This window comes from Hylaeus volcanicus, unplaced genomic scaffold (assembly GCF_026283585.1).
Source record: "Hylaeus volcanicus isolate JK05 unplaced genomic scaffold, UHH_iyHylVolc1.0_haploid 12227, whole genome shotgun sequence".
Classification (NCBI taxonomy): domain Eukaryota; kingdom Metazoa; phylum Arthropoda; class Insecta; order Hymenoptera; family Colletidae; genus Hylaeus; species Hylaeus volcanicus.
In genome coordinates, this window is record NW_026533167.1 from 246 (window position 1) to 15,976 (window position 15,731).

Genomic DNA, 15,731 nt, shown 5'->3' on the forward strand with positions numbered 1-15,731 from the left:
AGCCGCCCCGGGACAGTCAGCGTAGAGCCCGCGAAAAAGAAGAGAGGCAGGAAGAGGAGCGGGAAGAAGCAAGCGGGTGGCGCCGCTGCCCATCCTGCTCCGGCCTTGCCGAGCCGAGACCGGCCCCGTGCCGCGCCTGGCCCGGCTGCGTCCCGGGCGAGGCGTCCGCCTGCGCCTGTCGCGCCCTCCCTGACCCGTCCGGCACCTGAGACATGGTCGAAGGATCTTGGACGCAAGGAGAGGCGTGCGGGGGCGGCACGCTCTCACACTCGCGGGGCGTGGCCGGCTGGAGCTCCGGCTGGGCCGCGGGTTCGTCCGGCGCGTGCGCCGAAGAGGGCGGCGGTATCCCTCACCGTCGCCCCAGGCAGCGCCATGACCTATTCAGAGGTCATGGCAAAGGCGGTCGCTGGCGTGCGGTTACGGGATGTCGGGTTAACCGGCATCCGGTACCGCAAGGGGCAGACCGGGTCCTCCATTTTGGAGATCCCGGGCCCGGACAGCGCTGCCGGGGCGGACCGCCTGGCCGGTCGCCTGGCCGGTCGCCTGGCCGGTCGCCTGGCGGAGCTGTTCGCCGGCACGGACGTGAGGGTGTCCAGGCCGATTAAATCCGCCGAGGCGCGGGTTAGCGGCCTGGACGAATCCGTCACGGCCGACGGCGTGGCGGCGGCAGTTGCCGCGGTAACCGGATGCCGGGTGGACGAGGTCCGAATCGGCATCATCCGGCGTTCCGGGTCCGGGCTGGGCACCGTCTGGCTCCGCTGCCCGGCGGCTGCCATGAGGGCCCTCCTGGCGGCTGGCCGCCTGCTCGTCGGCTGGTCGTCCGCCCGAGTGGAGGCCTTGCCCGCGCGAGCCCTAGGATGCTTCAGGTGCCTGGAGCTCGGGCACGTGCGGCAGAAATGCCCCCTCGAGGCGGACCACGGGGATCGGTGCTACAGGTGCGCCGGTGCGGGCCACCGGGCACGTGAGTGCACGGCGCCCATGCGCTGCCCGGTCTGTGCTGACCTGCGCAGGCCAGCCGACCACCGGCTCGGGGCCAAAAAATGTGCCCCTCCACCGCCAAAGCAGGGGAGGAGGGCTCGCGTGACGACCCCAAGTTCGGGCGTATCTAAGCCGGTCAATCGACCGGCGGCAGATGCGCCGGCGCTGGCGCCAGCTGAGGCGCTGTGGGTGAGATCGCCCGCTGCGATGGAGGGAGGATCCGGCCCGGGGGAGGCCATGGACATGGCCTAAAGTTCATGCCCCCGGTCCGGATCCTCCAAGCCAACCTCAACCACTCGGCCAGGGCGCAGGACTTGTTTATCCACTGCCTGGCCGAGTTAGGTGTGCCGTCGCCGACCGCCCGAACTGGGTGGCCGACGCGTTCGGCTCCGTGGTGATAGTGGGCAGCGACACCGCGGCCCTCCGCGTGTTCGCCCGCGACGACGGGTTCGTCGAGACGGAGTGCGGCGGCCTGGCCCTGATCGGGGTCTACGCCCCCTCCGAGTGCCCCCCTCGCGGCGTTCGAGTGGCTGCTGGACGGGGTCCGGGACGCATTGTCCCGCTCTCCAGTAGCCCGAACGCTCATGCTGGGCGACTTCAACGCCAAGTCCACGGCGTGGGGTGGCTCGGCAACGGACACGGGGGGTCGGGCGGTGCTGGAGTGGGCGGCGAGCGCGGACCTCCGGCTGCTTAACCGGGGGTCCGTGAGCACGTGCGTGCGGTGGCAGAGCGAGTCGATCGTCGACTTGTCGTGGGCGACGCCTGCCGCCTCGCGTCTCGTGTCGGGATGGGGGGTAGCGGAGGAGGTGGAGTCCCTCAGTGACCACCTCTACATCCTTATGGATGTCTCCGCTGCCCCTCAGTACCATCCCGCTCGTGGACCCGCGCCGGGCCGACCGCCGCTCAGATGGGCCCTGAAGCGCTTGGAGAAGGACGCCCTGATGGCGGCCGCCCTCGCCGGGTCCGGGCCGGATGCCCCGGCTGGACTGGTCGCGGACGTCGATCAGGAAGCTGACTGGTTTCGGGAGTCATTGACGGCGGCGTGCGACGCCGCCATGCCCCGAGCCAAGAAGTTCCCGAGGCGGGCCGCTTACTGGTGGAGCGACGAGATTGCCGCGCTGCGTGCTACATGCAGCGCGGCGCGACGTCGCTTCACGAGGGCCCGCCGGAGACGGAACCGCGACCCGGTGAGGGAGGCGGCGCTGTATGAGGTCTACCGTGAGGCCACGGTGGACCTCCAGCGCGCCATCAGGAGGGCCAAGGCGGGCGCCTGTGGAGAGCTCCTCGGGACTCTGGACAAGGATCCATGGGGGCGGCCCTACCGCATTGTGCTGGGCCGCATGCGCCCGGCCGCCCCCCCTGTCACGGAGTCCCTCGCCCCCACCGTTCTGGAGCGTGTCGTGGATACCCTTTTTCCGGTAGATCCGGAGGAGGGTCCGCGGCCGCTCCTGCCGGCGGAGGCCAGTAACTGGTCCGCCAGCCTGGGGGTCACCGAGGGGGAGCTCGGGATGGCCGTCGGGCGAATGATGGCCAGGAATACGGCACCAGGGCCCAACGGCATCCCTGGCTGAGCGCTCGCTTTGGCGCTGCGCGTTCTGGGTCCCCGGCTCAATCGGCTGTTCGACGGCTGCCTAGAGTCGGGGCGGGTTCCGCTGGCCTGGAAGCAGGCCCGGATGGTCCTTATCCCGAAAAAGGGAAAGCCCGCGGATTCGCCCTCCGCGTATCGGCCGATCTGCCTCCTCGACGAGGCGGGCAAGCTCTTCGAGTTTGTGCTCGCTGCCCGCCTGTCGAGGGGCCTGTCCGACGGGAGTATGCAGTTGGCTGGCTGCCAATACGGTTTCCGCGAGGGCCGGACGACGCTTGATGCGATCGACCACGTCCATGCCCTCGCGGACCGGGCGGTCTCCCGGGTCGGTGTGGCGTTGGCGATTAGTCTCGACATCGCCAACGCATTTAACACCCTGCCCTGGGGCACGATCCGGGAGGCGCTCCGAGAACACGGAGTGCCTCCATATCTACGGGTCGTGTTAGCCGACTACCTGTCGGACAGGTGGATCGAGTACCCTGGCAGAGGCGGGGTGCCGATACGTCGGGGGGTCAGCCGAGGCGTGCCCCAGGGGTCCGTTTTAGAACCCCTGTTATGGAACTTGGGGTACGACTCGGTGTTGCGCGGGCTCCTCCCACCCGGTGTCTTTGTGGTCTGCTACGCAGACGACACATTGATCATCACGGTGGGTCGGGATGGGACCAGGGTCCACAGGCTGGCGGAACTAGCGGCCGCGATCGTGGTCGCGAGGATCCAGGCTCTGGGGCTTCGCATCTCGCCGCAAAAGACGGAGGTAGTCGTGTTTCATGGGCTACCTCTGACGCCGCGGGTGCCCCAGACCTGGATCCGCGTGGGTGATGCGGCTGCCCGGGTCGAGGGCCGGATGAAGTATCTGGGCCTCGACCTGGACGGCTGGTGGCACTGGGAGGGGCATTTCGACTGCCTGGTCCCCCGAATTGAGGCGGTGACCACCCTGTTGGTCCGTCTCCTGCCCAATCTCGGGGGGCCGGAAGAGAGGGTCCGCTGCCTCTACCTGGGGGTCGTGCGATCCATGGCCCAATACGGGTCACCCGTATGGGCGGGCGACCTGGTGGCCTGCCGTCGTGGACGGCACCTGCTGCGCCGCGTGCAACGGCATATGGCCATCAGGATCGCGCGCGGGTATCACACGATCTCCCACGAAGCGGCGGCCGTCCTAGCGAGGGTCGTCCCCTTTGATTTCCAGGCGGAGGTACACGCCGATGTGTATCGGCGTATGCAAGATCTCCGCCGGAACGGGGGCCATCCGCAGGACGAGGCGGTCGAAGCCTACCGGCGCCAAAGGTGGCAGCTGGCCCGCGAAAAGTGGCGGCGCCAGCTCCTGGAGAGCGGCGCCGCCCGAAAGAGGACGGTAGCGGGCGACTCACCTACCGGCTCACGCAGGTGATCACCGGACATGGTTGTTTCGTTGAGTACCTGCACAACGTGGGGGCGGAGGGGTCGCCCGCGTGCCACCAGTGCGGCGCGGAGCTGGACTCCGCGCAGCACTTGCTGGAGGAGTGCCCGGCCTTCTCGCGAGAGAGGCGGGCACTCCGCCTAGCTATTGGAGGGGACCTCTCGCTCCCGGCCGTCGTTTCGGCTGGTCGAGAGCGAGAGGTCCTGGAACGCGGTGTCCTCCTTCTGCGAGACTACTGTCTCGCGGAAGGAGGATGACGAGCGGGATCGGGAGCGCACCGATCCCGCTCGCATAAAGAGGACGAGGTTGAGGCGGGCCAAGCGACGGCGGCTAGCTGCCGCCCCTGCCGTAGGGGGGACTGGTCCCCCCCCCCCGTAAACCCTCATCTCCTTGCAGTCTGCCGCGTAGGGCGGCCCTGCACACGTAGCCGGCGAGCTCAAGCTTTGGTCTCGCCGACTGCCAGCAGGGCCGCCGGGCATGGGGTCCGGAGGATCTGGGGCGTCCACAGTGGTGGCTCTGACCCACTGTGGATCCGTTCTGTCTATTTGAGGGATGTCCCAGGTCTAAAATCCTCTCTCCTCACCTTCTCGTGGTGGACCCTGAGGACGCACATAGTTGTGCGTCGCTAACGGGGAGAGGGGTACGAGACGGGAAGTAGCACCTGTGATGTCGGAGGCGATGCCGGCGGGTTCTCCGGATCCTGGTAGGGTCTCCCATGCCGGTAAGGCTCACACTGAGTAGGGGTGAAAACCGCTTTACAGGGACGAGGAGAGGTCGTTCCCGCGCGGTGGTCCACTGGGAGTGCTACCCCCTGTGCGCTGGCTTTGCTTCTGCTGGCCTCAGGGGGGGGGGCTGATGTGTGCTCGCACTGCCGAGGTGGTAGTGCCGCGCGGGATCAGGAGCCGGCCCCTTCGGGACTTCGACCAAGTAGTGCGCGGTGAGGTGCTGGTGTCGGAGACGCATCTGCTACAAGCGGGTGTCCCCCTGTGCGGTATTCCCGGGGGGGAGGGTTAAATGCGAAGGACGGGCCCCGGGGAACTGGGGTAGGGGGCATGTCTTTCGTTAGGCATGTCCCCCGAGGGTACACCCGTTCCCGTCCAGCAGCCTGCCCCGCTGCGCACGATGCGCCGGTAAAACAAAAACTATGGACAACTTAATTAAAAACGCAGGAAGCACTGGTGCCGGGTCGGCCGGCAATAGCAGGGGTGACGGCAATGTCACACGGTCATGCACCGTTGTGTTGGAGGGGTTACCATGCCCGGAAGTGGTCGAGGAGGGAGGTGTGACGTCGAGGCCCAGTTCAAGGGCTTCGTCGACACGCGGGCTGGGGGCTGCAGGCCCATCTGCAGCAAGCTCGAGAGGTCGCCGGACCGGAGTTGGCCTTGCTGCTCTCGATCCGGAAGCGGGGTCACGGCTGGGGGTGACCGAGGACGATGGCGTCTCTATGACGTCAATGTCCTCGGCCTCGTGCGCTCGGGCCGAACGACGCGCTGGTGCTGACCGGCCGGTGTCGCCGCCTGTAACCTGGGAGGCCGCCAAAAAAACCCGGGTCAGGGATGCCTCCTACCCTGTAGACGTCGGCGCACCGACTGCAGCCCTGTGGGACAGGATTCAGTCGGATGGCCAGACGCTCAGGGAGGACAACGCCAGCCTCCGGCGGGAGGTCGAGGGCCTCCGAGAGACCCTCGACGCTGTGCGTGGGGAGATGATGGTCCTCAAGAGGAGGCTTGATGCTCCCCCCTGCTTGATGACACCCACTCGGCGCCTCCGGCGACCACCACGGCGAGGGACGATGGGGCTCTCCTGGCCAGGATTGGGGCTTTGATTGATGCGAAATTTGCGTCAATCAGATACGAGCTCCTCCTGGCCTTTCGGGATCCCCAGCCACGCCCCGCAAAGCCACTGCAGGGTGGATATGCCGGAGCCTGGTTCTCCTCCAGAAGGGGGGAAAACCCGCAGAGTCTCCCTCTGCGTACCGGCCGGTGTGTCTGCTTGATGAGGCGGGCAAGCTTTTTGAACGAATCATAGCTGCCCGCCTCGTCGAGCACCTGTCGCGCGGTGGTCCCAACCTCAGCGACAGCCAGTACGGATTCCGGAGGGGTCGCTCAACGATGGACGCGTTGGAGCGTTTGCGCCTCCTCCGGGAAAGGGCTGTCGCTCGGGGCCGGGTGTTGATTGCTGTGTCGTTGGACATATCCAACGCCTTCAACACCCTGCCCTGGAGGGAGATAGCGGTGGCGCTGGATTATTTCCAGGTGCCCCCCTATCTCCTGGAGGTGGTTTGGGACTATCTCCGCGGCAGGGAGGTAGTATTTACCGGCCGGTACCAGGTTGTGCACACGAGGGAGACGCACCGCGGGGTTCCGCAGGGGTCGGTCCTCGGACCGCTTCTGTGGAACCTTGTGTATGACGCGGTGCTGCGGGTTGTCCTTCCTCCGGGCGCGGGTGTCATCTGCTATGCGGACGACACCCTGTTATATGCCGAGGGGGAAGACTGGGGGAGGACCAGGCACCTTGCTGAGTCCGCCCTAGTCTGCGTTGTCGGGCGAATCCGGAGGATGGGTCTGACCGTGGCTGCTGCGAAGACTGAGGCAATCTGGCTTTACGGATTGTCTCGGGCGCGGCGGCCGCCCTGCGATCGGGACCTCCGGATTCGCGTCGTGAATACGTTCGTCGACATCAGGCCCACCATGAAGTACCTGGGCCTGATCATCGACGGCCGCTGGCGCTTCAAGGAAAACTTTGACCTCCTGGCCCCCAGAATGGAGGGGACAGCGGCCGCGTTAGCGCGGTTGCTGCCCAATATCGGGGGGCCAGGGTTGAGGGTTCGCCGCTTATATACGTAGGTGGTGCGTCGATAGCCCTTTACGGGGCCCCCGTGTGGTATCGCTCGCTCGAGGGCAGCCGTCGCAACCAGGCACTCTTCGAAAGAGTGCGGCGCCGGCTCGCCCTGCGGGCCATACGGGGATACCGTACCATCTCTGCCGAGGCGGCGGGCCTCCTGGCCGTGATTCCGCCCTTCCATCTGGCGGCGGTGGAGCGGGCGGCGATGTTCACGATCGCCTGCTCCGCCCGCCGCCCTCCGTGGGTGGAACTCGCGACTGAGGAGGTACATGAGGTCGAGTGCCTGAAGCGCCAGGCCCGGAAGGACACGCTGGTCCGGTGGAAGCACGAGCTTGCTCCATCGGGCCGTCCGATTGTCCGGGCTATCCTGCCCATATTTGATATATGGTGCAGGATGCGGGGAAGGTTAACCTTCCGCCTCACGCAGGTGCTCTCCGGGCATGGATGCTTTGGAGAGTACCTGCACCGGATGGGGCGGGAGCCGACACCGCAGTGTCCGCACTGCGGCGAGGAGGTGGACACGGCGTGGCACACACTCGAGGAGTGTCCGGCATGGGCCGCGCCGCGCCCTAAGAGTCGCAGTGGGTGGGTGGGACCTCTCCCTCGCGGCCATGGTCGACCACATGGCCTCGAGCGAGAGGTCGTGGAAAGCGGCGGCCACCTTTTGCGAGGAGGTTATGTCGCAGAAGAAGGCCGACGAGCGAGCCCGGGAAAGAGACCCCGGCTTGGCAAGGAGGACATGGGCGTGGGGACGTCCCTCGCGCCGGCGTACCCCCCTGCGTGGGGGTATGAATAGTGGGGGGACGCGAGCGGCGCCTCCGCGACGACATGTGCCTCGCATGGAGGCGGCGAATGTGAGGGGCCGGCGCTTGAGCTGACCCTGGCCCCCTGAGGGGATATAATTCCCCTCGGGAGAGGCCGTGGTTGTGTGATCGGCCCGTCCCCACTTGGACCAACGGGTCCTGTGGCGGCGCATGGGGGGTGGGGTGGGGAGGGTCGGGGCGTGCCGGATCACGCCTCCGACGACCCTCCCTTACCGGTGTCGGCGTCTTCTTGTCCTGGCGTTCAGGAAGCTCTTTGTTTCCTGAACCAGTACGGACGCGAAGATGCCGAGGGCTGTCGATGGACCGAGCGGGGGCTCGGGAAGGCCATTCCGACGGCCCCAGGGATGGGACACCGTGCGGATCCCTCCGCCCGGGGTCTTATAGAGTAGGTAGTGGGGGAAGCTAACACCCTCCCCCCGGGATTCATGTAAGCTTTGAAGCGTCCTGCGAGTACTCCCGTGATCCAGGCGCTTCCCATGTAGCTTAGGTGGGTGTGGGGTTTTAGTGGGTAGTCCCACATAACCTCGGTTTTCCCCCCCGGGAAACCGAGGTATGCGTAACGCATTTCCCCACAATAAAAAAAAAAAAAAAAAGAAAAGGGCCGCCGGGCATGGGGGGAGGTTCGTCCCCCCCCCCCCCCCCCCCCCCCCCACTCCTTTGGAACATGCCCGGCGTTTGCGCCGCGTGGGGCCGTTGGCCCCATAGCGGCATATTTCCCTGTCGGTCGGGGAACAGAATACGCCCACAGTAATCCCTGCTTGTCGTAAGAGGCGACTAAAAGGGACAGGCGAGACCGCGGGCTGTGGCACCCGCGGTCAGGTTGGGAGGGATTCACTCCCCATCGGAGATGGCGCTCCTACCATCGTTGCGGGGGGAAAGGCGCAGGGGGCACCGGTAGCGTTCGTAAGAGATCCCGGTGCCCCTCGCTAATGCGCCGTGGCCGGCCACAGTGAGGTTTTAGTGGGTATTCCCCTTGATATCAAATCAAGGGACGAGTCCCACACTACCCCCTCCTTATGAGGGGGCGTGCGTAAACGCATTTCCTCACTTAAAAAAAAAAAAAAAGGGTAGGTCATGTACCGTAGCCTTGGTTAACCAAGTGCCTTCGCCTTCTCTTCCTCGCGCGACTTCTCCCTCTGGCCAACGAGGGTGCGCAAATTCCAGCACCCTCTCTCACTTTTCCCTTAGTTTCCTCCTCTTTCCGCCATTCGTTCCGCAATCTCTTTAAGACTTTAGGGTGGCACGGTGGAAGGAGTAACCATCAGATGAGGTAGAGTATTAATAAAAACTCGTATCGCATCTTATCAAACCCCGAGCAAGCCCTCTTATCCACCGCCACCACGTGGAAAATGCTCACCGCCGCGACTTTCCCTCTTTATCTCTGTCACTCTTGCCCCACCGAGTAAAATATTGTCTAAACCCCTCGCGAATCCCCCCTTTGATTTACGTGCGACTATTCGAGGTTACTTAAGCATCGAAATCAGGATTTTTATGTTTTTTTTTTTTTGGAAAGTAATTTATACAGTCTTTGGTAAAGTTCTTTGGTATTTAGGTATTTAATGTTTAAAGCTTCGACTGATACACATAAATATGTAATAACATGTTTAGCCCCTTCTTTGTTTTGTGAGTGCCAGCCCTGATTTCACCAATCGTTCGCTTGTTTCGTAATTATTATATTTTTTTTAAATATTATGTATCTTCTATTACCAAAGTAATGTCTAAAATTTTTTTAGTAATTTAAAATTAATTATTAAAAGTTTTTTAGAAGTATACCTTTTCTGCAAGTCTTCCATCCACTCAAGATCCTTAAATACACACAGTATATCCCAGACGTCTGTACACATACGAAATTGTAGGACTTTACATTACCGATGGAAGTAATACTACACGTGTGGCGCGATATGCGAATAAACAATAGAAAAGCGAATACGTAGCGTCCGTGAGAATGACGAGATGTATTTTTTTTTTAGAACGCACTCGAATAATGTGTGATATGTATTCTTAACCTTATATCCTAATACTACTTATAATAAGGAAAGAAGGAGTAATGCTCATTCAACATCATATACCTATCCCGATCTACAACAGAAATAAGAACAATTTTTCATATATAACATTTATTAGCTATTATAATGTTTATTAAAATTTTCTGTGCGTTTGTACTTTAGAGACACCCTGTATAATAGTTGTTACACTTGGTAGATAGCAGAAGTGAAGCTTTCGATAACGCGCTTTGTTAAAAGTCGATATCTCAAATGGTTCCGAAGATACAAGGCTTCAAAGTTTCCCATTCAGGAATTTCCTAGTTATGTTGACCCACTTAAATTCTTGGAAATGCGTACGCACTACTACTTCCGATCGTAAACAAAAAAAAAACTGCCGGCTCAGCACGTGTCACTGACCACCGCACACGTGACGTGCTTGGGGTAGGTCAGTGCGGAAGAGCGAGGGAGAGGTCCGAGTGTGCGAGCGAGAGGGGGAGATAGTGGGACTCAACAAATTAGACCTCTCTTCTAACGACAATATTATCAAAACGGAAAGTCGAATTGATACGAAACAGGAAGCATTTCAAAGGGGAGGAATCGTCGCTTTCAATGATTGTTTATTTATAAACATAGCTTGTGTAGATTCGAAGTTACACGGAATTAAAGTTTTAGCAATTTTAATACGCGTTAGTGGAGCGTTTGTTTCAATTCCTTTGATTTCCGCTTTAGTCTCGTTCTCCCTTCGACCTTCGTGCAGTCGACATGATTAATTATTAATCACATATGCTATATAGATACATTCTAATTAATTCAAAGTTATTTTACATATTGTAATTGTAAATATACATGGTAGTCCACGTAACTTGCTCACCTTGAGTCACTTCTAATGCATTTCATGAAAAAACTTTGTATACAAAAGTTGCATGATTCAAAGGGGCATATTATGCATTGTACATGGCCTTTTTATATGTAAAGACGTTTTGCAGATTACGAGGTCAAAATATTGAAGAACGTACAATCTTGAAGAAAAAAATTGACCTTTGTTCTTAACAACTTACTTTATATGATTTATGTAAACGATAGATTTCATTAGATCCCATTTTAAACATCCTTTCGACTCGGTCCCTTTAAACTGTGCTGAGTGGCACAATTTAAACGCGACCTTGCGCTTGATAATAGTTTATGAAGCGGGGCCGTGTTCTCTATGCAGAACGACAGCTCGTAGTTCGCTGGAGAGAGAAAGAGGGAGCCAAAGCGGGGTGGGTTTATGTCCCGGAATTAATTAACCTGCAACTCCTCCGACTGCAAGCCATTCCACTCTCTCATTCTCTCGTTCTGAAAGCACCGAGCGTGGCAGCCATTTTGTCCTCAACTCTCGCCCTCGAAATTCCATTATCCACTTTCTCCACCCCGCGCAAACTACCCCCACGCTTTTGTCCCATTCTCCGCCCTCGCCATTTCCCTCACTCTCTCTTTCTGTTTCTCCCGCTCTCTTTCACCAACGTTGTCCGATTTTGTTCGCTTGCTCTAACCCATTCTATCGCCACCCCTTTTGGCACTGTCATCATCCACACGGTTTCACCCACGCTTCATGACGTAAACCGCCACCCACTTCCGGTCAGAACTTTCTCTTTATGGTAGACCGTTAAAGTCGACCTGCACGTGCGCTGTTCAAACCGTTTCTGTTACGTTTTCGGTTTGTTCTGTTTAAATAAAACACACTCTAGGTGAGAACTACTTGTGAGATAATTGGATACCTTTTTAGGCAGTAGGACAATTTAAATAATTTCTTAGCATATTCGTTTAGATCTTCATAGGACGTTTTAATACTTCTCAATAATAAATTGCTTTCATTCAATGAATTTTATTTAACTCTTTGGGGTACGGTGGGATTAAAAGTGTCCCACCTTTTTAATGGACCGTATTGCATGGTGGGACATTTTTAATTCCACCTCGAAATTTTGCAATAGCTGCATGTGTATATGTGTGATACCTTTATTAATACAAATATAACAATTTTGTTTGATTTAAAACGCAATAAAATTCCTGTGCAACATGGGTCTATTTTATGACCTGAATTCCTGTGCCGCAAAGAGTTAAGAAATCCTTGTTCCGTACTTTCCAAAAGAAATTATTCCATTATCACTTCAATATGCAGCGTTTTTTTATCATACAGTTTGCACTCAAATGTTTGTTTAACAGACAACGCGAATAAAAATGTTTATCTCTCATCTCGCAATTATAAATAGTGGAAGGTGAGAAATATCATATAGCGGAAAGATACAAAACGCAGTCTCTTTAAAGATAATTCGAGCAACCACTGCAGAATATTAAATGACATCCAAAATTTTCAAGACGGAAAATTTCGCACGCGATACAACGTAACTTTCTTCGCGACTGCTGCGTGGGGGGCATTTCCCATGTAAATGTATACGGACATTCATCAGGGTCCATCGTCGTGCCTACGCGTACAACACGCGAGAAAGTATTTCGCTATCCTGACTTGACTCGCTTATTGCTTATCACAGGATCCTTGAAAGCATCGATGGCGTGTGCCACCACGCACGATCGCTAAAGGGATGTTCTCACCCCCTTCCCTGTCGATTGAATGCGTAATCTACGATGTTTTCGCGATGAAGTTGACGATACTTTGACGATAAATCGCTTCGTTCGCCAAGCATAGCAAACTGCGTTCACGAAAGTCGGATAAGAACGTGGGAGTTACATTTTGTTGAAAATATTCGCGAACGTGGAATTCCACGTTGAGATTAGGTTCGCTAGCATTTGGTAGCAGCACTTTAGCTGAACCTTGATTTTTGACCACTTGCATATTTTGGGTTTTGTATAATTTATTTTCGTGTTTAGTTGTTTATCAAATTATTAGAAGTCTTGAGGAGAAAGGGGACTATTTTATTTTAACTCTATACTGAATTGTTATTTAATAAGTTGTATTAAAATAGGATTCTCATCGATAAATATATAAATATTGGATTAATTAAGTTTTCAAATCATATTAAGGTTCTCGAGAAATCAAGATTTAATGTAACAAGAATAAGAATTTAAGTATGCCATGGATAAACTAATAGTAAACATCCAAGTAGCATAATATTCATAGACTTGTATGACTTAATACTGAATATTTTGCTGCTTCGTATTTAGACTTAACGATCAAACGATATTTTGCAAACGAGGTAATTCATTACGAACTCGAAACGCCGTCACTAAATCGTCTGTTGCTTGTAACGAAGTAAAAAGGTAATAGGAACAACTACATCAACCTTGCTCGGCGATGGTAAACATATCGTTATTCATTAGAAGTCAGTCCCAGGAACGACGAGAAAAACACCAGCACCGTCGAGGCCAATGCGAGAAGTTTAATCCTTAATTGGATTACGACGAGTTTCTCGAAAGGCATAATCCGATTAGCATCCCACGCGGAAGCCATAAATCGAAGAGTCATTTCTCAAGGAAAGAGCCACGCTGCCGTGTGTGTAATTATTTTAATCGCGTTTTCGTGAAGCAATCGCGCGCGTAACGCGTCCGACCGTACTAATTAAATGTTTCCTATATCTTTTATCAATTTCGGCCCTGAAACGATTACGATCGGCCACCCTGCTCACATCTGCGTATCATGTATAGAGCACCTGCCTCTGTTCGTCCACTCCTCTGGATCTCTCGCATCGTTACGATCGAAGGCGCGCCACAATAAAAACTAGCGCGTTTTAATCGTCGATCCTACTCAACGACAACCATATTCATCGCCAGATGACGCAGAACACATTGCAGATTCGGAATTTTAAACAGAGTTCCTGAGTTTTAATACCTCTCGAGTTTTAATTTCATCGTCTCGTCGAATAAAATTCTCGTTAGGATTTATCCAGAGTGAAATGACGGAAATCATTGGCTAAATTAACGAACATAAAGCTAAGCAAGATTTAGAGTAGTCGGTCATGATAATTAAATTTGTATATTATTCATAAGGGAGATCGTTTGAAATATTAATTACTAGATAGTAATTAGTCGGGGATTTGATGCGGTCATTATTTATGCAAATATGAAATCCATATGGTAAGTGAATGTGATATAGAATCAAGTTGTGCAGAATGATATATTAATATTGCTGTTTTATTTTATGATACATGTGAAGTATACTGTGCACACGATCTGCATATCCATTCCATACCAACGTACGTCATAAACGCATGCAATCCACAGTCCACTAATTGCCCACAAATAATATTAATGATGTACAGTTTAGGAGGAAATAAAACTTATTCGCTGCACTGTGAGTGTAGTAAGTGAAATTGTTTTAAAGAGAAATATGCTTTTTGGATTTTCAAAGGAGATGATATTTATTGATTTAAAACTTTGAATTATCCTTTCTATCTTCCTACGATACTTTCATTTCTATTGCACTAGGATTTGTTAGAGATAATTCACCTTTTGGTAAAAATTATTGGTTATTTCACGAACAAGTTTTATATAAGTGTATTTATTTATCGTTGCATCAGCTTGTAAACCGTTAGCAACCACTATGAGTTACATGTTCAACATTTCTGTACATACGTAAGTCATAATATAAATCAAATAAATATGAAATGATTTACGGTTAAAATAACTAATTTTTACATCTAAAAATAATTATGAATACTATTCAGCATTGAGTATTATTCAACAAACTTGGAAACAATTGATCCAACCACATGTTACAAATTCAATATTTTTTCAATTAACCACTTCATACATGGTGAATGTTACCACCCCCTTCCCCCTCAAATACACACATAACTAACCCTGCAATTTCTGAATACTTGACTGAGAATAACTAAGAAATGTCACCTAAGCTACCAAGTACATTGGTGGACATAATTATAAGACACCCCGAAAAATATTGGTTTAGGCACTTAATAATGTATTTATATTAAAATACACTTCGTCAAAAGAAAATGATTTATTTTTTAATAACAACTTTACAAATTTTGCGAAAAATGATAAAACATTTCTAATTTATTCGAAAATAATACAATTTCGATTGGACATAATTATAAGACACTCCTTAAAATAAAAAGAGAATGTACAAACGTTCTGAAAATTTATACACATTTTGAAATACTAATAATGTGTAGAGCCTCCTTTATTTTGAACAATTTCGATCATTCGTTTCGGTAGACTTTTAAATAAATGTTTTATATTCTTTCGATCTAAGTCTTCCCAACCTTTCAGAATTGCTACTTTCAAATCATTAAGACTATTATATTGTTTGACACCTTCGTATACTCCTCTACTCAACTGACCCCACACATTTTCTATAATATTGAGATCCGGAGACCGTGCTGGCCAATCTAGAATTGATATATTTTGAGCTTGAAAATGATTTTTTACAACTTTAGCTGTGTGAACAGCTGCATTGTCCTGCTGGAATATTAAATTTTCTCCAGCCACTCGTTCAGCATAATTCTAAATCTGCTCTTGTACTAGTTTTAAATAACCAGTAGCTTTCATTCTGCCCATCAATGAACTTGATTTTGGTCTTCCCATTATACCCGATGCCTGCCCATAACATCACGGATCCTCCACCACATTGACGGCGACTTAAAATTTTTGCTTGTTTTCGTAAATCGTGAAAATAATATTTCCAACCATCAGGTCCATCTAAATTCATTTTCTTTTCATCAGTAAAAAGCACTTTCCGCCACATTTTTTCCTCTTCAGTTAGAACTTTACCACGTGGCATGATTTTAGTTTTAATGTTTTTCTATTATATACTAAAAAAATCACTATAATAGAGACTTCACAGTACGAAACACACGAATACATTTAGATTCAACGACTGCCTGTAGTCGACTAACATTAATGTCTTATAATTTTCTCCTACAGAAGAAACCAAACATTACAATTCTTGGAAATACTTCGACGCTTTGTATTTCTTTACATTGTGATGGAGTTCGCGAATAGTCTTTCATCCCATCATCATTCATGATACGTATACAAGCTTATACATATTTTTTTTTTAAATAAATGGGATGTCGTATAATTATGTCTATCAGTGTACAAACGATCGCATCCACCAGCTTTACGAACCTATTGTTTGCTCGCGACATCAGGCACACATCGCGATC

The 15,731-nt window shown here is 53.2% G+C and overlaps 1 protein-coding gene across 1 annotated transcript; it reads left to right on the forward strand.

Annotated features, from left to right (window-relative positions):
- The first annotated feature begins 1,562 nt into the window (after positions 1-1,562).
- Positions 1,563-2,549, forward strand: LOC128883597 (uncharacterized). Its single transcript, XM_054136116.1, has one exon. The coding sequence runs from the start codon at positions 1,563-1,565 to the stop codon at positions 2,547-2,549; it is 987 nt and encodes a 328-aa protein (XP_053992091.1).
- Positions 2,550-15,731: the final 13,182 nt, after the last annotated feature.

What these genes read in the sequence shown, in the direction of transcription:
- LOC128883597 (XM_054136116.1), top strand. Translation starts at nt 1,563, where the DNA reads ATGCTGGGCGACTTCAACGCCAAGTCCACGGCGTGGGGTGGCTCGGCA.